Genomic DNA, 23,192 nt, shown 5'->3' with positions numbered 1-23,192 from the left:
GGAAGAGGTAGAGGATCCCTTGAGGCCAGCAATTGAAGACCAGCCTAACAGGGCAAGACTCCATCTCTACAAAAAGACTAAAAAAAAAAAAAAAAAAAACAAAAAAACTTAGCCAGGCATGGTGGCACACACCTGTACCATAGTCCTAGCTACTCAGGAGGCTGAGGTGGGAAGATTTCTTGAGCCCAAAAGTTTGAGGGTGCAGTGGGCTATGACAGCACCACTACTCCAGCCTGAGAGACAGAGTGAGACCCTGTCTCTAATTTAAAAAAAAAAAAAAAAAAAAAAAAGACTTCCCCGTGTTTAAATAGGGATCTTGGAGAATTAGTGTATATTCTGTATACTTGAAAATGAGTTGTGTATGCTTTTTTAGAAAAGGAAATTCTATTTAGTTTTATTTAGGAGCTTGTAGACCATTTCTCATTTTATGACTAAATGATCATTAACTCATTTGTGGTAATCATTTTCCATTTTTTTTCAAGATTTAAAGTCATTCAGACAGCATTTGACTAAGGAATTTGACACACATTTAATGTAACAAGCTATTCCAACTGCAAGAACGTAATTATTAGAATTTTATTTCTGCATGTCTGCTAGCTTTGTAATGTACTCCCCATGTGGAACCCTATGAATGCTTTATGTTTGACTTTCACATGGATCATTTCAGTGTAGGCCCAGGGGAGACACTAGTCTGCCACTAAGAGAATGTGGCTGGTAAGCAATGAATGGAGACATGTTTTCAGTGTACGTTAACATTTGGTTCATATTCCAAGATATGTGGTGTTTAGATGTTTGCTCTCCTGAACAAAGAAAATGTTCTATTAGTCCTCTAAATGTTTCTTTTTTCCTTGTTATTATAGTGTCCTTGACCTAAATGCATTTGAGCGACAAAACAAAGCTGAAGGTCTTGGGATGGTGACAGAGGAAGGATCAGGTATTAATGACTTACATTAAAAGGATCACCTGTCTCCCTTCCCTCCCTGAAATGAGTCAATTATCAATTACCTTTCAAGCAGAGAGATACGAAGTTATTTTAAAATCGATGAAATGCTTACATGATTTATTTCAAAGTTCGTAGTTGGACACCCGTCACACCCCAACATCAACCTTCCACGCCGGTCATTAACTCCTTGTGTGCCAGCCCCGTTGCCAGCAGCCTTTCCCCTTGTTGGGTTTTCAATAAGGAATAATGGCTGAATGAAGGATCAAGATCCTTTATTAGAGAATTTTCTGGGAAATCATAAACCACATAGATGAATCTTTCAAGAACATTTGACTTTCTTTGGCCACTTTAGCAAAGTCGGGCTCTCAGATTCTTCTATTTCCTTAGGATAGTCATCCTTTGAGCTCCTTCAGTCTACTCTCATTCCTGTTCTCTCCTCTTCCCTTCCAGCACAGTGATCCTCATATCCATACATGTTTGCAAGTCTAGATTGATAAAAGAAATTAAAGAGCAGTTATTGTGCTTAAATAATTCTGTGCACAAAAGCAGTGATTCACGTGATCTTAGAATTTTTCTCTCTGTAAATAGATGCTGGTATAAACTAGAAAGTTTAGCATGCAATGCATTTAAAGCAGAAATAACTTTTGCTGCCCTTTCATTTTAGGAGTATTTATTAAGAAAAAAATCTTCAATATCTTTTGGTTTGATTTGTTTTTATTCTTTTGTGTTTGATTTTTAAACTAGTTTTACTCAGGGCCCGTGTGTTTATCTGTTTTTGTTTGTTTTGTGTGGTTTGGATATGTCTTCTTGTCAATTATTAGTTTTGGAATATTGGGTCTTTTATTGGACTAATCTTATTTCAAAAAATAATTTTTTCTCCCATCTGCCATTTGTAGTCTGTGTTTATTTCTCTGAAATATTTTAGGATTAACTAATTTATCTACGTATTTTTTTGTTCTCACAAATAGGAAAGAGAATATTTCTTATTGTATTTTAAAGTTTATTATTAATACCCATCCTGACATTGCTACAGCTATGTGGCTCCTGTGTTTATTTTATTTTCTGCTTGACATTTGGATGTACAAGTCTGGTCATCAAATATAAGTCATATGGTTACTTAACTCAGTTAGCTACCTTCAAGAAAAATCACTGACACCATTCTATAACTTCTTAGGTTTTCTGGCCTAAGGTTCTGGCCTGAGGTTCAAAAGGACTGACCTTCAAGAAAAATCACCAGAGCCACTCTAAACTTACTTAGGTTTTCTGGGCCCGTCCGGAGAACTTGGAGCCACTGCACATCCCAGGGCCCATCACCTGCCTACCTCCAGCATCTCTCCAAAGTCCTAAGCAATTTTCAGCTACAAAATCTCTAAAAATGGATGAAGTCTCTGTCTAAAGCCTGACTTCCCTGTCTTGGAATTAGAAATCAATTTCATTTTCCCCTGTAGTTATTACCTAATGCTCCAGGGGCTCTGACCACAAATCCATCAGTCATTCTTAGTCACTGTTCATATCAGCTCCCAAAAGGAATAGCAGCCACTTAGGTTTATTTTCCTTAGCCTCCTTTCCTTTGTCAGGCAGATATGGATTGGAATAACATTTTCGAGTCCCAAATCAGAAAGAACTTGGTGAGAGTGACCATTCTGATGGAAGAATTCTTTATATCTCTCAAAATGAGATTGATTTAACTTGTGCATTCTTTTTCAACACATAAGAAAATAATTACTCAAGCCGATTAACACATTTTGTATTATTTCCTTACAAACAGAAAAACAAAAGCAAAATCTCAACTTTTTTTTCTTTTTCCCCATTTCCTTTTCTTTCGACTACTGTAAATGTACTACCCTCCCTTCCTCAGTCATCACTCATGAGCGTGGTAATTATTAAAAATGAACTGTCTTTTGTTTATTTGCTCTTTTATTTGTTAGCTTTGTGTACAGACTTGATAGTGACAATTCTTGTGCATTCTTTTGTGTTGTAGACTGTTTTCATAAGTAGATTATTTAATTTCCATCATGATGCATCCTGTTATTTTTTAAATGCACACATCTAGCTTTCCTCTTTTTCTTTCTTGTTTCTATGAGGATGTGCAGTTATTACGATGTTGTTTCTATGAGGATGTGCAGTTATTACGATGTCAGAGATGAAGGGGCAACAAGCATTTCAATTACGTTTCTGGATTGGTTTTGTTGTCTTACAGTTAAAAACCTTTCCAGTGGGCCCAGCATCTGCAACTGTTGTGTCAATGAATGATCCTAGAATGTGTGCCCTAGTCTCCCTGTGGCGTTTCTGTCTTGAACGTACTGTGGCTTTATGGCTGCACGGATTGGTGCACGGGAAATCGGTGACATATTCAAGGGGGACGTGACAAGCTGAGTCTCCTCACCAGTGTGCTCTGCCAGTTGCCTTCCAAAGATTGGGAGGTCTACTGAGTTTTTCTCTATTCCTTTGAAAATCTTACAGATTGCAAATCTTGTAACATCAAAACGAATTTTTATTTTTGCGACTGAATTCAAAGAGCAGTAGAAACAACAGCAACTATTTGCTCCTCAAACTAATAGACTAACAAAGATGTCATTAGTAATTCAAAGTAGTTTCTGAAAGACATTTTATGCAATGGAAATAAGGGATCAGATTTTAGATAGTACCTAGGACGCCAACAAGGCTTCCAAGATTAAATTGTGCTTTCTGAATACATGCTGTTGCCTTAATCAAGAGACCTATTAGGAGCATATGTAAGGGCCACTCATTAGCTCTATTAATATTATAGTATTTTCCAGATTGTTTTAAGAATTCCTATACAGACTCTTTTGGCATGTTTAAATATATCTGTTTTGAGACCACTCTTGTTTAAGATGCTATAAAAGTTAAAAAAAAAAAAAACAAGCCTATACACACTCATAGGAGAAGAAAAATCAATCATCCCTCTTGGAAGGGATAGAAAAGGCTGGAAAAGCAGCAGCTGTTAGTGATGTCACTTACTTCAACACTTGAGGCTCAGAGAGCATGGGCTTAGCACTGAGAAAATAATCTACTGTATCTGAATCTCCTACCTCCTTGCCCACTGTTTTTATTAAGCTAAGTCTCTTCCTAATGACGATAATACGACCAGAAATTATATAGCCATGGAAAATGTATAAGCTTAAATGTATGATACCCGCAACTCTCCAATGAGGTAGCTATTACCCTGATTTTATAGATAAGGAAACAGAGGAACAGAGAGGTTTCTTGACTTGTCCGAGGTCACACAGCTAAGCAGCAAGGCTGAGACTGAAATGCAGGCATTCTGCCTCCCACTGTTTCATTTACAGATCCCATGAGCCAAGTCACTTCCCTCCCATCTTTTCCTATTCTTTGGGGGCTTACCTCATGTCTACCACTGCCTTTTCCCCCCCCCCCCCTTGACTTATTGTTTCTTTGTTTAATTATTTTTGAGATGGAGGTTTGCTCTGTTGCCCAGGCTGCAGTGCAGTGGTGCGGTCTCAGCTCACTGCAACCTCCGCCTCCCAGGTTCAAGCGATTCTCCTGCCTCAGCCTCCCAAGTAGCTGGGATTACAGACATGCCACCACAATCAGCTAATTTTTGTATTTTTAGTAGAGATGGGGTTTCACCATCTTGGCCAGGCTGGTTTTGAACTCCTGACCTCAGGTGATCCACCCACCTCAGCCTCCGAAACTGCTGGGATTACAGGCGTGAGCCACCACACCTGGCTGCCCCTTGACTTATTGTTCTTTGTCCCTTTCTGGGACACAAATCTCTTGCCACATTTTGCATTTATTGTTAAGTTTCAAAATTGCTTTTGAACTTTTTATGGTTACAAATGTTCCTGACCTGGTATTGAGATACCATGAGGAACCATGTTTTCTTTGAGGTTTGTATATAAAGATTTCAGTTGAATTATTTATACTGTTTTTTCCTACTGCTATTACTGTCATGCAAGTTTGACTTGTGTCCCCTTTTTAGACTAAGTTTCTCTCATTTCTACAAAAGCCGGAGCCTCCCAAGTTTTTTTTTTGAAAAGGTTCTTCAGGAAATGTGTTAATTTGTAATATGCTCAGTGTTGTCTGTGCTATATAGTTTATATTTATATGTGTTTTCTTTTAATGATTTAATCAAGTTCAAAAACAAAACCTGTATGAATATTTAAAATGTCATTCCATTCTTGGATTTTTTAATTTGTTTTTTTATCAGAACCATTAACCCCATTACCAAATCATTATGACATTGAAAGTGCAATTTTCCTGCTTTCAAAATTCTTCTTGGAATATAACAGAGGATATTGAATTTTGTTTTTGATCATCATCAGGTAGTCCTGGACTTCATAAAAGCAAGATGAAGTTTTGAAGTTGATCTGATTTCTTAAAAATAGTTTGATTTTTTAAAATCCTCACTACAACATGAACTACCAATTAACCTTCCCCACCTTTCTATCTGTATCTGATAATTTGTTTCACTGAGGTGCTTACTGATACATTTATAATCATCTAATCAAATTTATGTAAAGTTGAAGCAACACAAATTAATTAAGCAAAAGGATTGAACTGATCTTTAAGTATTGGTTACTCTAACTTTTTATTACTGTTTTTATTGCTTAGTAATTTATGGGCTACCTTTTCCTCAAGGGTTTCCAAATACTTTCACAAGTGTAGCTTAGTATTCTGTGTACCTTATTCTGCCATTCTTGTGGGTAAATTTTCTCTTCAAGGAAAACTTGTGATGTTGGTTCATGGCACCAAATGTTTTCTTAACATCCTTGCACAGTTTTTACACTTGGAAGCGCTCATTTAAATTAGAGTGACTATTATGTGCTAGATGGTGTCCTAAGCATTGGAAATGATTTAGGAGCTCAGTACTGTGCAGACAGACTTGTAAACAAGTAACTTCAGGACAATGCTTTATGCATATAAAGGAATTGAGGTGGAAGTACCTAGCTGCTGGGATGTGGTGGGAGAAGCATCACAGAAGTGACGTGTGGTCTGAGTTAGGAATCAAGCTGGTGGATAAGGAAGGCAAAGACATTCCAATGTGAGGGAACCGCATATGCAAAGGTCAAGGGACCAAACATGGCAGAGAATAGTGACTAAGCTGTTGTGAAGGAATGTTCAGACTAGAGGATGGAAAGATAGTACGTGGGAGGCAACAAAGGACCTTCTCTGCCCTGCCAAGGAATCTGCACTTTTTCTGAGGCCATAGAGAACCCTTAAATACCACTTAAGTGACACTGTGTGTGTTGTTAAATGATCCACCTAGAATTGAGTTCCTAACGTTTATTGTTCAGCTAATGCTTCTGATAGACTCCACTAACAAGCAGTACAGTGTAGATTTCCCATTTCTCAGTCGTGCTACTAAATAGAAATTGACTCTTCCAAAGATAATGACCAGCATTATTTCCTTCATGGCAGTGGGAGAGCTCTGAGTTATGCCTAATGATAGATTAGAGGGAATTCTTCAGAGTAGACTTTTCATACAGTTAAAGAAATCCATCTGTTTACCAGGGAAGTATGATAATTGGATTTGTGCTTTTGAAAAATTACTGACAGGTAACATTGTGTAAGATAGGTATCAGAGTCTCAAGGCAGGGAAATCAGTAAGGATGTTGATGAATGGAATGGATGAAAAACAGTAAGAATTTCAGTAAGAGTCTTGACAGCCAAGAAACGTAGGCTTCGGCTGTAAGAGAAACAACATGCATATCACATTTGAAAGCAAAGGGATTTTTTTTTCCTCTCCAGCTAGTTTAATTTGTTTAACAGAATATACTTTAATTCTGTTATCCTTGGGACAAACCTAATTTATTTCACATAGTGGTCATTTTTGTTGTCTTGGCATCGGAAAGAGGAATGCATTATATACACTGCTGTCAGATTGTTAACTAAATCTTAATAAATGCACTCAGTGGAATTAATAGAACTGCTGGTCATACAACCTACAGAAATTCTGTAACTTGGAAATTTAGGTCATTTGACCTAAGGCTTCACATTTATTTCTTTTGTGCTTTGTAGACTTCAAAGCACTTTTAATTGTTTGAGCCAATTCAATTCTCCCAACAGTCCTATGAAATGAGGAGTTGAGGAGTTTGTTAATCTCCATATCGACATGATGAAACGAAGGCTCAGAAGAGTGAACTGACTAAAGTCACATGTCTAGAAATGGTTTTCCTTTGATTCTGAAATTGATGAAAACAAGTACGAGTTCACAATTTAAATAACACATAGTATGTGTGATGATAATTAGTCAAAGATTTTTTTCGTCACTGATGCTAACTTTACAACATTTAGAAACTATAGCACACTGAATTCAGAAAGGTCATATAATACTGAAATTATCTGTTTATTTCCTGTATCTTCCATTAGACTGTGAACTTCTTCAGGTTCGAGATTATGTTCACCTCACAAGGTGCCTGCCATAGAAGAGACACTTAGTGAAAGTTCATTGAAGTTTACTGGAATCATACTCTTTACCAGCCGATGGCTATATGACGTTGGTTATTTAATTTCTTGGTTGTTCACTGAACAACAAAATGGCATTACATTTAGCTAATTTACAGGATTCTAATAAACCTGAATTGAAGTGAGATAACATATCTAGCACATCATAGTCACTAACTAAATATTAACAGTAGACTTATTTTTTTAATTTACTTTTTAATAGAATTGTAATATAATTGAAGCAGTCATACTTAAGCCACTTAAGCGGCAATATTAAAACTTCCCATATGGAATAAAATACCTGACTTTTCACTATTTTAAAATATTTTTAGCATTCTTCAGTTTTGGCAAGATGCAGAATCGATCTTTAAGTCCTCTCCAGATCAACAATCAGCATAATTTCCTCTATGGCAGTGGGGTGCTTTTGAGTCAGCTTTATAGAGTATAGGGGATCCTTTAATGTGGCCAGTCCTGTGCTTCATGACTCACCTTTTACCTGTGCATTATTGTAGATATTGACATGACAGGACCTGATAATGAGAGTGTTAGTCTTTTGGAGTCTATTTATCTTAATTCGCCAATGATAGGTAGAACAGTGGCCTTTAAAAATGTATTACTTTATTAGATCTTTAAAAAAGGACTTACTGTTTCACTCTTAGCTTGATTAAACATAATCTACCTAGATTTTTCCAGGAAAACACTGTAATTTTGAGAACATTTTAATCCATGAAGATGGTGTTCAGGAGATATATACACAGTTAATAAATTCAAATCGCTATGTTTAGCAGCTTGGTGTGATATTTCCATATTTTTTAGTGTTATTGCCACTGCACCTAATATATTAACCTTTCCACAATTTACAAAAAATTACCACAGATTGTGAAGAGCCAGGGACATAGACAGGGTACATGTTATCTTTATTTTAGACAAGAGAAAACGAAGGTGCAAAGAATGAACTCCGCAGCAGCAGCAATATTGGAATACCTCTCCCTTTATTACAGTATTAAAAATCTTAAGCCTCTTATAAAAATGAAACCAAAGGAATGTCCTTCACAATATGTACCTTGAGCCCTCGGGCAGCAATTACAAATCGTGATTGACCAACGTAAGAGCACTTTCAACTACATGTTACTTCATTCCGTTATTTGTTATTGATCTTAGTTTCCATCTTACAATGGAATTTCTTTTGCACACATCACAAAATAGACTGCTGATCCTGTACCTTCTGCAGACATAAAGCCATCATCCATCTCTGTTATTCTACCACTTATTTGCAGCATGGGCAATGGCAGCATTTTAATCAGATAGGAATGTCTTCATGAAGCAACAGCACCCCAGCTTATACCTGGTATCACCTGCTGGTAAATGAAGGCCTGACTCGTCCCCTCCCTCACCCCTCCCCTCTTCCCATTGTTCTACGATGTGCGGTGTGTCCTTATATAAGTGAAGTTACTTGTACATGTTTCGGTATACAGTCAAGAAAATACTGTGTGTGTCAACAATAAATAAAACCTTATGTTATAAATCGTTATTGTGCAGAGCATTTTTAGGTACACAGGTAGATTATATTTATTTCAGTGTTTTTCTGAATACTTTCTGGTAAGGGTTACTTCTTTCACATTGAATATATGAACACTTAAAGTGTGTAAGTGGTTTATTGAATTGTTTTTTGAAAACTAAAACATTGCAGATGGGCTCACAGGGAAAGAATCAATAAGCCTATGTAACAAACTCATAATATTTTGATTTAAATATCACTTTAAAGACTCTTCTGATTAAAGTGACTCATGAAAATGGTACTAAGTATCACCAATGAAGAGTTTAGTTCCTTTATTTGCCTAAAACATTCTCCCTTTTGTTTCCTATCCTGTCGTGAATTTAAACACTGAGGAATGGACTTATCAGCCAACTATGGGAGATTCAACACAACAATGTGCCTGTAACACTTAAACTTGCCACAACGTCTGATTTGCATACTTGGTGATTGTAGCGTAGTCACCAAATTTCATATCTTGTGGGCTAACAGGGAAATGAGTACAGTGATTTTATGTACTTTTTTTAATGTTTATATTAGTTTTCAAAATGGTTTTGCTTCCTAACCCTACCATTATATGAAGCCTCTCACTTTGAAAGTCACAGACTGCGGACTGGTAAGTCCATCAGCTCTCTGTCGCTGTGATCATTCATGATTTCACTTAAAGTAAACATACGATCATTGCATCGTTTTCTTTCTCAGCCCAAAGTATTTCCATTCTGTAAAAAGTTCTCATTTTTTTAAAGTACTTTAGTCCATTCATTCACTGGCTATCTTGTCATTTTTGCTTTTAAACAAATTTAGATTTTGGAGCAGGTGCTCGTAATGTGGAACTTTTTTGTTTGTTTGTTTGTTTGTTTTACTTCCCCACGGACACTTTCTGTTTTGAAAATCAGCTTCATTTGTGTGGTGCTGTTCTGAGTTTGTTTCTTTCCTTGCGTTTTTGCTTTCAAAGTAACTTGTGATCACGAGACATTTAAATTGAAATATAAGTAAACTGAGCCCTTTAATGAGGTTTTTCTCCTTGCCCCCAAAATACTTGTTAGTGTTGGATGATGCAGAGAAACCTCTGTAACTAGGGGATGCCTTTTTTTTCACCTTTTCTTTGTTAGTTTTAGCTCTCACAACACGAGCCACCAAAGTCTTTCTTTTGGTTTCATGTTTAGAATTAAGGTTGTTTGCCATTTCCTCCTCCTATGGAAGTAATGCTCAAACCAGTCACATCTCTATTTTAGATTTCAGAAATCTTTCCTTTTTTTTTTTTTAATTCAGTAGACAGCCTGATAACAAAGTTAATTAAAACAAGTTAATCAACAATTTTCTAGCGATTTACAGCTTTCACAAAAATCCATGAATTATTTTTTTAGTGAAAGAAACTCTTGGCCCTGCTTTTTTGGATACACAGAATACTTTCCATTGAATCATTTGGCCACAATCCAGGTACAAAGCAAATTTAACCTGCGTGAGAGACGCAGAGAAAGGTCCCTTCTATGCACACCTTGCCAAATACAAGAACATAAAGAAAGAAAGAAGCAAAGTTTAAGCCTTTAGGTCGTTTGTAAAATGTTGCCAATCCCATGCTGCTACTTTTAACAGAGAAGTCTGAGTTTTAAAATTCAAACCTTCTTTTCTTACAAAGAAAAAGAGCGTCTATCTGCCAAGCGCATGATCTTATGAGCTTCAGATAGCAAAGTGGCTATGACCTGTGACTCTTTTTGGTTCAGAACAATGCTAGATCAACATGCAAGTTGTATGGAGGTGGGGACAGAAAGGGAGGGGCAGCCTGGGGTGGTTGGTAATGTCTGATCCCTCTGGACTTCCCGCAGGAGAAAAGGTTCTACAGGACGATGAGTTCACCTGTGACCTCTTCCGATTCCTGCAGCTACTCTGTGAGGGACACAACTCAGGTTTGTGAGTCCCCAAAACTTCTGATGCTACTAAGGTATAAATAATGTTTTCAAGCCAGTAATAACAGGAACCTGTTAGTTCCAATTCTGCATCATTCTAGAGACAATAAATTGTTCTAGAACATGTCTCTGCATTGGGCACTGGGACATTTTATACATTGCTTCCCTGCTTTCACAGTCCTTGGATAGCTATTTCACTTGAGTCTTATCAATTATTTTGATGTTAGGGAAGACACATGAGGCTGGGCGCGGTTCCTCACTGGTAATCCCAACACTTTGGGAGGCCGAGGTGGGAGGATTGCTTGAACTTAGGAGTCCAATATCAGCCTAGGAAACATAGCGAGACCCCCATCTCTACAAAAAATTTAAAAAATTATCCAGACATGGTGGTGCGTGCTCATAGTCCCATCTGCGTGGGAGGCTGGGGCAGGAGGATTGCTCAAGGCCAGGAGTTTGAGGCTACAGTGAGCTGTGATTGCCCCACTGCACTGCAGCTTAGGCAACACAGCAAGATCCTCTCAATAAAAAAAAAAAAAAAGATGATTTATGAAAAATATAAATAGTTATAGAGTAATATAGAGCATTATTTCTTTTGTACCACCTCTTTACCTTGAGTGTACACATACTTCATTGTACTACTTAACATAATGTATCTCCATTAGTTGTTTACACATCTAACTCTCTAACAGGCTTGTGCACCCCTGAAGGCAGGAACTCTGTCTTAATTTTATCTTGGCTGACCCCAGCACTTTGCACAGTACTGAGGAGTAAGTGATTAATGAATAAAAAATTTCCTTCTTATATCCTCAAGGATAGCAACCTTTTTCAGTCATTCATTTGCCCAGAGCTCTAAAACTAGGAATAAGGAAACTGATATTAGAAACATCTGAGACAAAAATTGAATATTGATCATCTATGGAGCACGCAGATACTCTTTTGGGGGTGATCACTTTTTATGGAAAATATAAATTATTTTCATATTAACACTATTAGATAAAAACACTGCACTAACCCACAATGATTTTGCCGCAGAAAACATTTGCCTTTGGAGTTCTTAGAATAACTCAATTTGAACTTCTGAGCAAGCATTAATAACATTTTTTTTTATCTTGCATAGATTTTCAGAATTATCTGAGAACTCAGACTGGCAATAATACAACTGTCAACATAATCATCTCCACTGTAGACTACCTACTGAGAGTTCAGGTATGTTGCTTTCTATATTAGTAACAAATTAAAAGGGTTGATATGTTGAAACAATACGGCAGAGTTTTAATGTATTTTGGTTTATAACTAGAAAGGAGTTTTTGAGATAGTTTATCTCTGATCACAATATCTCAGCAATTCTTAGAGCAAAACTGCCACTGTTATCTCCACTCCTGATCCTGCCTCCTACTTTTGCTCATATTTTATTTCTGTAAGTAGAGATTCTTCCCCTCTGTTTCTTTAGCTTGATGGTATTTTAAAGTCATTTTCATTTTATAAAGCACTTTTATACTCTGCTCCTTCTTCTACAGTTGTTAGACAAATTGGGGAAGAATGTTTGGAACATTCATAGGAATAGGAAAGAAAGGCTTTGTAACTACTACCATATACTGAAATTTCACAGTCTAAGGTCACTTCTTTTCAGATGTCCTAATATTTGCATTAATTTTCATACCACATTGCTTTAAAAATCTCTGATATTTTGATCATATTTGAGAATGTAACTCAAACTGAATTGAAGATGTAGGCCTCTTAAATAATGAGAGCCCTTTACAACTTTTTCCCCCCTCATTTTATTTATAAGCCAAACCAAGCACAGTATTTTAAAAACTATAAATGCAGACTTTCAGCTTTTTCCTTAATCTTTGAGTGTGTAATATCACAACCTTTTTTTGCTAACTGAAAGCTTAATGTGGTGGGGGAAGGTCCATTTTGAAGTCAGTACACCAAGAAGTGTTGCTGAAAACACATTTGCAATTTTAAAAATTGTCTGAAAACCCAAACGTAGTTCACAGGCTGAACTAAACTGGATTATTTACTTATCCAACCAACATTTCTTTAAAATGTACGTTATTGTTAAATACATCTGGTTTATAGAGATTGATCTTATTTAGATAATTGTTTATAATGATTAGTATTTACAAGCAATCCAGCCAGTTTTCTCAGGGACAGGTGCAAAAGCCATGGATATCAGCGAGTTCTCACTGATGAAATGTTATTGGCTTTGTTGGAGAAAAAGGAGGTCAGATGTCGGTACCCCAAAAAAGATTATTCCATGATTCATCTATTTTCTGTGCTCACGTAGTAAACATCTAACTTTGCTCATGGATAAATATGCTCCAGTCTTAATGAATTCTTATGTTTATGAAGTTCAGGGTTACCAGACAGTAATTTTCAAAGCTAAGTTTTCTTCTGGTCTTCTCTTCAGTTGTTAGTTATATCTAAGAAGGAGGTTCCCATATTGTATGTTTAGGAAAATCATTGAAGAATGATATTTAATTCACAGATGTTTTTGTTTGCTACCATATATATTATTTAAAATACTTCTCAAGCATAGAGTCCCAGACTGGTTAGTCAATGGTAACTTTAGAATGTGACTGAATAATAAACAATATCATCTCTATTTCCCAGGAATCAATTAGTGACTTTTACTGGTATTACTCTGGGAAAGATGTTATTGATGAACAAGGACAACGGAATTTCTCCAAAGCTATTCAAGTGGCAAAACAAGTCTTTAACACTCTTACAGAGTATATTCAGGTAAACATTTAAACATAGCTGCTATCTGTAGCACTGAATTCCATAGAAAAATACAGTATGTCTAGAATAGTTTCCATATCTGTTATTGACCCCTTTCCGAGTTTCTTTGCAAATTGCTACAATTAAAATATTAGGTTGAGATGTGCATTTATATGGAATGAAATTGCTTCACCATTTGGCAGGTTGAGATATGGTTAACTCCTTAGAGGTATGGACTGTGATGTTAGGTCTATTGCACCTCCAGGGCCTGGTATATATATTAAGCACTTAGTAAATATTAAGGAAGGAAGGGAAAGCAGGCACAACATTAAGCCACTCTTTCTAGTATTCCACTAAAAGTGGGAAGAAGTTTCATAGAAACTTAAGAAAGAGAAGAGTGTTTGAAAACATCGCATGTGTATATCATAGATAAAATTCCAAATACCGTATAGAATATTCTTTTCTGTTTTACATCGATTTGTTTTATGTTCTCCTTGAACTAAGCTTCTAGCCTTAACTTGCGATTTTTTTTAAGATTTGATAAAATTCTGGGTTTTTCTTCAATCAGCAAAACTTTGCTGATGACCAGTCATCTTTCCTTTCTGTCTTGTCTCAGTGGCCCATATTACCCTGAATCATTCACTATGTTTGACGTGTCCCATGCTAAGGATAAAACAGGAGGGAGAAACTTATAATTGGCTTTGTGAGACTAAACATAAGCTTGTGGGGAGAAGAAAGGTTAAGTTAAAAATAAATTGTATCCCAGGAGCCTAACAGTTACAGCTGTTTCAGTAAATAAATGACTCATGGCCAAGTACAGCCAACCAAGAGTAAGTGCTGTAGAGGTAGGAAGACGTCCTCTAGGCTCACTCTCCTCTGCATTCGGTCCCTTGGAAGCATGGCACTTTCTGTATTATTTTTTGCCTTGTTGGGGAAGAGGAACCTTATTTCAGCACTTCCAGATGGAAAAGTCACACTTGATAATTCTAATAACATTTCCTTTAAAATCAAATAAAAGTGAAAGCTTCAGTCAGTTTTGGTCTACTCATAGTCCCATTTCCTTACCTCTCCTGGCTTTCATTATTGCTTTAGTATTCTCATTCATGCCTAGAATGATACCAGTACAACAACATTCATGTGTCACGTCCTGAATAAATAACAGGATTGACTGATGGCATTAGCAAGCCACTGGATTTTGCAGAAATGGGAATCAGGATGATTTCTATAATATACTCCAAATGAAACATAACCGCCATTTCAGCTAAGAGTGGGCATTTCTTGGTTCCTAAAATAGTTGAGATTCCGGAATTTATCAAAAGCTAGAAGCATCCATTGAGCTCTTACTATGTGCAAAACTCTTTATTAGGTGTTGTCATAGAACACGGATTTCTACGTGAATGTTCAAAGGATATTGGATAAAGTCACATGGCTTATCATGCTTGGTTCAATAAGAACCAAAAAAAAAAAAAAAAAACAGAAGTAACAAGTAACTTCTCTTGTTACTTTTTTATATGACATTTTAAAATAACAATCATATGTGAAATATGTATTTTGGAATAATTTTAGGTATTCAGAAAAGTTGCAAAGATAGTACAGAGGGTTTCTGTATATGATTCACCCAGCTTTCCCTAGTGCTGACATTTTATATACTCATGGCACTTTTGTCAAAACTAAGAAATTAACATTGGCACATCCTGTTAACTAAATTACGGCTTTCTTTTGATTTTGCCAGTTTTTCCATTCATGTTCTTTGTTTTTTAAAATTCTGGGATACAATCCAAGTAACCACATTACATTTAGTGAAATATGGTTTAGAGAAGCTTGCCTTAGTGGCATATCTGCTGATAAATATTGACACCATGAAGATAAGCTTCTCGTTAGCCTCGTGCTTCTTCTGGACTGCCTTTTAGATTACAGCATTGCATATTGCTTTATTATTCAAACTTCTAACTACAGCAAGTTATATAAGGGGGAGATCCAACACCATTGAAATAAATGGAATTACCTGTAAGATTGTAATCCCAGTTTAATAAAAGGGGAAGAATTGTTTGAGTAAGAGGACGTTGTATTGTCGAGGTTCCTAGAGTAAGACCATGAGGTAGTTGTTGAGAAGAGGGAAAGCTTGATCTGTCCTTGGAACAGGTCCTTCTGGCAGTTAGCAAAGGTTTTCCGTGTTGCAGGCACATACATCACGAGAAAAAGAATGCAAGGCACCAGGCTAGGGAGTTTACAGCTCCCAGAAGCTGATGACCTAAGGTTGAGCAAGCCCTAGAAAGAACGTTCTGTGTGTTTCAGGTTTTAGAAGAAGAAATGGGTACTTTGGTTCTGGGCTTGCGACTCTGTCACGTGAGGGTTGGCCAGACAACTTTTGGTCACCGAGGGGTTGCACGAGAGCATAACCCCTTGTAATACTTCAACTTTTGATTTAAACCTTACCTATCACAGGAAGAAAATTATTTCTGACTTGAAGAAAAAACAAGTTTATATTCCTAAAAATGGCTTTCTAGTGTTCACCTAATAGCCTCTTGCACTTTTCATCCTCCCTCATTTATATGCCATTGGAATACCAGACTGACACTGAACATCAACCACAGGAAAACCCTAAAGATCTATTGCTTTCAAACCAGAGCTGTAATAGCCATTTTGGACTAATTACAACCAGGGACGAAGGAAACTATAAAACTACTATATCTGGTACATTAAATGAGCTGGATTTAATGACCTCCAGATTAAAATAACCTGATTCCTTCTCACCACTGTCACTTCAGACTTGCTCTGTCGACCGTTTCTTTACCACTAGAAGGAATCTTGTGCACTGACCACTTTCAAATAAATAAAATCATGTCAGTCACTTTGTCACAAAAATAGTCTCATTTCAGTAAAGCTTCCCCTCATTCTTGGGCCTCATTTTCAGCTGGAAATCGTGGAGTGAGGGTGTAGGCAAGAACTCCCATCTGGATATTGTTCATTCTGGAGGGAGTCCAATCTGCGCTTTTTTTACTCTCTCCCCTCAAGGTTCTTCTCTCTCTTTCCCTTTCCCCTCCTGGTTAACCGCAGGCTTCCTCTGGGTTGGAGCTGTGGGAGAGAGGAGGTATAAGGAAGGAAAGGTCTCCACTGGGCACACGTAATCCCAGAGTGCACCATGGAGCTGGCCCTCTGCTGTGATGTGTTGTATTTTTTCATCTAACGTGCAAGCCTGGCCCTCTTAGTCCTCCAGTGCCTGGAAATGACTCTTCTCCCATCCAGTTTAAAGTTATTCCGTCAGACCTCATGCATCTGGTGGCTCCCATCCACGTTGGAATTCTGTCACCATTTCAGACTGATTTCAGATGGGGCAGAACGGCCCCTTCCTGAGTAGTCCATATAAGAAACACACATCTTTTTTGTCACATGCTGTCTGTCATGCTTTCTAATACCAGACTTTATGCTTCCTAACATCAGAAGACAGAAACTGAGCTCACATGATGGCTGTCCTGAAGCCTTTTCTCTCACTTGCTGTAAGGGGATGCAGAAGTAATGAAATGGAGAGGCTCAGCACATGGAGAACTCCCTCCAAAGTCTCCCCCTTTTCAACTCCAACCCCTTTATATCCTTAGAGTGGAAAGATCTATTTTTAGTCACCCCTTTTGCAGATAGTCTACTGCTTTTGTAATATGTGGGTACATGTCATTCTCATAATCATATGAGAACACATAGTCAATATCTCAGCTCTAGGGCCTCAAGAGATACTGAGACAGGAAAAAGTTCTATTGCAGCATCTTGGATATGGCCATCTCTTCCAATCACTTGTTTCTAGCATAAGATCCGAAATGTTTTTATGTGGTCTGCAATTTAAAGTTATTATGAGTTATTTGCCTAAAGGAATGAAGGAATTTGAAGTTAAGAACAGTATTGTATGTACTTTTTTCCTTTCTAAGTAAAATCCCTGTTATTTATTTTCATGGTTGATGCAGATGAGTTTACAAAACTGAATGATGGCAGAAGTTTTTCATTGGAAAGTGGAAATAGAAATCGGCTCCAAGAAAACAGTCTGGCTGCTACAGCAGATCCACTCCAGTATCGATACTTCAGACGTGTCAGCTAAGAGAACAAAGTTAGGCTTGTTAAAAGATAAACTTAGGCACAATAACATCTTACGAACTTTATCTGAGCATTCAACTATTTATGAATTGAGCAACACCAGAACACTAATGGTTCAGCCCTTCACCAAGAGTGGGGGCACTTTTATAAGGCATTCCTGGAAGCAAGACAAGCAAAGAGATTTGATTGGTAAAAGTGGAAAGTTCCTAGTTAGAGGTTAGTTGGCAGTTTCTGACTGGTGAACTCTAGTTAGAAGTTAGTTGGCAGTTTCTGATTGGTTAAGCTTAAATTTACACTGAGTTGGGATTTGGTTTTCTTAGGGAGGAACCCAAGACACTGGAGCCATCTCAGCCTAATGAGCTCTCAATTAGTTATTTTAACCACTTCCAATTGTCTTGGATTCTGGATTCATGAAATTAATAAACAAGTATTACTCTTTTAAAACACTTCAATGGTTGCACCATTTGTAAAACAGTTGTCCAATTTAGAAAATGTTGAAGAGGATTTTTTTCTCTATGTGAATGCTTTATCCAGGTTACTATTTAGGAGTAAAAGGGTAATCAGCTCTCATCTAAAGCATATTCTCAGATTCTTCTCAATACAAAATGGTGACTACTGATTGATTGGACTGAAGAGCCAAAGCACCCAGACCTTATTTTTTTCCTCTAAATAGAAGAGATCAAAGCCAGACAAAAAAAAAAAAAAAAAAGATTCACAAAATATAAAAATCCTTGAGAAATTTTTTTGGAATCATTAAACATTTTAAAGAGGAATGTATTTATCTATTAAGGGTTATTATCATCACTGCATCTCTTTCTTTCGCTTCGAGTTCCTATCTTTTTAGATAACGTGCTAGCAGTGAGATACGTCAGCACTAAGGCAACTTTTCCCGTTATTGTGAAGTTTGTTTTGGCAAATAAATTATGAGGAATAATTGCTGTTTGTTTACGCTCCAGGGTCCTTGCACTGGGAATCAACAGAGTTTGGCACACAGCAGGCTGTGGGATGCTGTGGTCGGCTTTCTTCATGTATTTGCCCACATGCAGATGAAGCTGTCGCAGGTAAACTACCTTCCTCTCTCCTAAATGACAAACTGGAGACTGTAGTCATCAGCAAATTAAATGTGCTTTTTGATGTTGGAACATTATCTTTTTAAAATCACTTTATCACTTGTCTTTTTAAGATCATTTTATCATGTCTCTTTTGTTCTACATGAACTTTTTTTAAATAAAAAACGTTATGTAACCTGAAAATAGATAGGATTCATTCTTCAAATTTGAGACAAAGGATATTAGGAAATTAAATGTAATGGAGAAATGAAACAGTTGAGTCCCCAAACATTGTACATTTCCCAAGCTTCATCTTCCTGGCCATGGCTCACTGGAATTTTCCTTCCCCTTACAGATAATTGAAATAGGTTTTATAATCTGTTACAAGGGAGATAATTTTGTTATAGGGTCTTAAACAAGCAGATGTTCTCAGTAGGGTGATGTTTACCCATAACCAGTGTATTTAATTTTGTGACAAAGAGAAAAAGTAGCTATTATACGGATAAGCAAATGAAGAATAAACAGATTTTCCGTCATGTTTTAATGTCAACTTGAGAGAACCTATTGAAAAATATCAGCTTGTTTTCTCCCTGCTGGATTTGTTTCATTTGAAACAAAAAGATACACAAATAGAAGAGTCCTTGTGAATGTGTCTGTTCAGTGCAGTGAATTTTGACGGCATAACCCGAGGCCTTCAGAGCGTGGGCATTTGCCAGGTGGTCAGGTAGAAGAAAGAATGTCAGATTAAAAGACAGAATGCTGTTACTAATTTAATTTTTTTGGCCGGGCGCGGTGGCTCAAGCCTGTAATCCCAGCACTTTGGGAGGCCGAGACGGGCGGATCACGAGGTCAGGAGATCGAGACCATCCTGGCTAACGCGGTGAAACCCCGTCTCTAGTAAAAAAAATACAAAAAACTAGCCGGGCGTGGTGGCAGGCGCCTGTAGTCCCAGCTACTCGGGAGGCTGAGGTAGGAGAATGGCGTGAACCCGGGAGGCGGAGCTTGCAGTGAGCCGAGATCCGGCCACTGCACTCCAGTCTCGGCGACAGAGCAAGACTCCGTCTCAAAAAAAAAAAAAAAAAAAAAAAAGACAGAATGCTGCCATTCTAATTCCTGAGCTGTCGTGACTTGTTCCGCCCATGTGGGCCAGGTCGCTTTCCTGAGGCCTTGTGTGTCTGCAGTAAAGTGAAGAACCCGCCCCTCAGGCCTGCATATGACAGTGTGCAGGATGTATTGTCAAAGATCAACAAGGCTGGACGCTAGTAAAAGTGGTAAGGCTCCATCTTAATGTCAAAGATAAACAAAGCTGGATACTAGTTAAATGAATAAGGACGGATTTTAATCAGTAGTGCTATTGCAACAAGGAAAAAGAGTTCAGCATAAACTGAACCCGATTTGATTTGTGCAGAGGTGACTGGGAATATTAATGGGAAAATGAAGATTAGAGAAGGGGCGAACAGGGGCTCAGTAGAGTCAGGGGAGTGAAAAGTTACAACAGGTTCATTGGTGTAAATGTGATTAGACCAGCTATATCTGCTAACTGGCAATTGTCAAAGTTAGGATTCTGTCCTTCTCCAGAGTCCTTATCCTTAGATGTTGTCTAGAACAGTCGATTTTTTTATCAACCTCGCGTTTTCCCAGGCAGGTACTTTAGTGGAGGGCTGGGCTCATCCTAGAGATGCAGTCTGGAACAGTTAGAAACTATATTAGTGTTTGTTCAAGTCTTTATAGACCAAAGTTGAGGCCAAGTTGAGAAGAGGGCTCAGAGGTACCTGGCTAGAGTTTGGTGAAGGAGAGAATGTCAATATGGAGTTATTGGTGACTTGAGCCCAATAAAGAAATTCCAGTCTTTCATTTAATCACTAGGGATATTTTGGTAAGTAAAGGAGACCGACATGAACCAAATGTAGACCCTCACAAGAGAGTTCTCATCCTGATATTTTTCCATCAGGGTATTGACATCTGGTGCTACCTAGCACCTGTTCATGGTTTATAGTTTCCGTAACAGCTATTTAGAAAGAAAATGTCTCATCCTCCCAACACGGTAGGAATTTAGCTTCATATGTACCAAAATCTGAATAAAATGCCTTGTACAAATTTTCTAAAGAATAGTTTAAAAAACAGATGAGATGTAAAGTTATGCAGATGTAAGTATGATCTGTATTTCCAGGGACTGTAGCTAAGCATACTGATGTTTAGACACAATATGTCTTTGAAAAAGAATGTTTCTTTATGGTAAAAAATCAAAAGCAAAAACAAAATTTTAACCAGAGTAATATTGGAAAGCTTAATCAAATTGGTAAATAAGATACATTGTACAATATTAGTACAATGTTGTACTAATAGATAATACCTGTGTAGGTTTTTGGTTAATTTGTTTATCTAACAAATAAATTTATAAGTTTATCTTCTATGGTGCTTATATGCCTATATTTTTCTATGTGAAGTTGATTTTTACATAGTAGTACCTAGAAGAAGTTAGAAAGTTAAAAGAAAAAAATGCGGGCTTTTCAAATAAAAGATAGATGGATGTCAAATGTGCAGAAGCTCGTGAGTCTTGCTTGGCATTGGAGAATATACCACTGTTATGGTTCTTTCATATTATTGCTAGATATGTTCATTGTCCGTACAAATACTTTCTTTTTTCTGAGATGCAGTCTTGCTCTGTCACCTGGGCTGGAGTGCAGTGGCGTGATCTCTGCTCACTGCAACCTCCGCCTCCCAGGCTCAAGCAATTCTCATGCCTCAGCCTCCTGAGTAGCTGAGATTACAAGTGTGCATTACCATGCTTAGCTAACTTTCTGTATTTTTAGTAGAGACGGGGTTTTGCCGTGTTGCCCAGGTTGATCACAAACTCCTGAGTTCAGGTGATCGGTGCACCTCGGCCTCCCGAAGTGCTGGGATTACAGGCATGAGCCACTGTTCCTAGCCTACAAATACTTTAAAGAACATTAGCTGAAATCAGTAATACTTTTTAATTGTGAAGTATAACTATTTTTAATATTTGACCCTCCTTTAGTTCCATAAAGCTTCACGTGCTTACAAGATACTACCAGAGCAGTATCTTTCTGTGAGAGTAATTATGATGTTCTTGCTGCACAGTTTTCTTGTATTATCTCAAATGCAATGTTAATATTTTCAGGATTCCAGTCAGATTGAGCTTTTAAAAGAATTAATGGATCTGCAGAAGGATATGGTGGTCATGTTGCTGTCCATGCTAGAAGGTAGTTTTGATTTATATACTTTTAAATTCCCTTTATTATTTTATTTAAAGCATCAGCATGGGCTTGCTTATGGAATCAGAGTGTAGCATAGAATAAAATAACACTAAGATATGGTAGATGTCTTGGATTTATTACTGGCTATTTATTCTTTTTCTCATAATAGTTTTTTTTTTAAAGGGAGATCCTGCATATCTCAGTTTACATATCTACAGAATGAAAATGGTACTTTATAACACCACTTTTCATTTCATAGTGATATCCTAAAAAGTAAGCTCTCCAGACAGTCTCTAAAGAATATTTTATTTGTTAGTGTGTTTGTCCATAAACGGTGGGGGTTTTGGACATCTGAAATCCACATTGGATAACCTCCAGCAGTGTAAGCTGCTTGCATAATCAGTGGGGATTTTGGACATTGGGATAATGTCCAACTGGGTAAGCTGCTGCTTTGAAAAGACCACAGAGTCACTCCTTTGGGTTCTTAAAGCCGTGGCACTGCGGGGAAAACCTCTGTCCCCCAAGGATGCTGGCAGTCGTAGTCTTGTTCTCCCCACCACAGCCTGTTTTAATTTTCTCTTTTTTTTTTTTTTTTTCTGTAGCAGGCAGGAAATGTAGTGGTTAAGAGCTTGGGCTCCAAATCCACCGCCAGAGTTTAAATCCTGACTTCCTTACCTCTGGGCGGTATGACCCTTGGACCAGCTGCATCTCCCTTTTTTCAGCTTCCTCTTCTGAAAAATAGAAATGATAGATTGATGTGAGAATTCAGTGGAATCCTATAAATACAACCAAAACAACTGAAAAATGTTCAGTATTACGGTGCCTATCACTTTTTCTTAACTTCTTCCTATTTTCTCTCCGAGTCTGCCACACATGGCATAACTCCACTTTAGTTAACGGAGGCAGTTGTCATGCCTCGTGGTAGGACTTTGAAGTGGCAGCATTTGCTTAAAGCCCTTAGTTGGCAGGAACAGTAGCCACTTTATACCCTTTAAGCACAGGATCCATTTTTCCATGCATGGCCCCGATTCAAATTTTGGGTTAAATACTAACAGCAGCAATAATAACCGCAGCAGCAGCAACCACAGCAATGACTTAAAACCAACTTCATAATGTGCCAGGTACTGGATTAAGTACTTATGTAATCCTAGTGACAAGTTTATGAGTTTGATGGTATTATTATCTCAAGTTTGCAAATGAGGAAACTGAGGTACACAGAGGCTAAGAAATCTGCCCACATTGCCGAGCACATCAAACCTGGATTCAAACCCAACGATGGAGCTCCAGATCGCACACTCTTACCACCAC

At 37.5% G+C, this 23,192-nt stretch overlaps 1 protein-coding gene across 9 annotated transcripts in view; it reads left to right on the top strand.

Annotated features, from left to right (window-relative positions):
* The window catches only part of RYR2 (ryanodine receptor 2), a 787,495-nt gene that overhangs the window by 714,943 nt on the left and 49,360 nt on the right, over positions 1 to 23,192 (top strand). For 8 of the 9 annotated variants that reach the window (XM_065543167.2, XM_065543147.2, XM_074038447.1 and 5 more), the window contains 6 exons: positions 861 to 934; positions 10,733 to 10,813; positions 11,931 to 12,019; positions 13,430 to 13,558; positions 18,574 to 18,678; positions 21,809 to 21,890. In XM_065543167.2, coding sequence (XP_065399239.1) covers positions 861 to 934; positions 10,733 to 10,813; positions 11,931 to 12,019; positions 13,430 to 13,558; positions 18,574 to 18,678; positions 21,809 to 21,890 — 560 coding nt within the window. Of the gene's footprint in view, positions 1 to 860; positions 935 to 9,489; positions 9,523 to 10,732; positions 10,814 to 11,930; positions 12,020 to 13,429; positions 13,559 to 18,573; positions 18,679 to 21,808; positions 21,891 to 23,192 lie in introns of all 9 variants that reach the window. The other variant, XM_065543086.2, reaches the window with a different exon arrangement.

Source organism: Macaca fascicularis, chromosome 1, assembly GCF_037993035.2.
Source record: "Macaca fascicularis isolate 582-1 chromosome 1, T2T-MFA8v1.1".
Taxonomy (NCBI): domain Eukaryota; kingdom Metazoa; phylum Chordata; class Mammalia; order Primates; family Cercopithecidae; genus Macaca; species Macaca fascicularis.
This window is presented reverse-complemented; position numbering and strand designations above follow the sequence as displayed.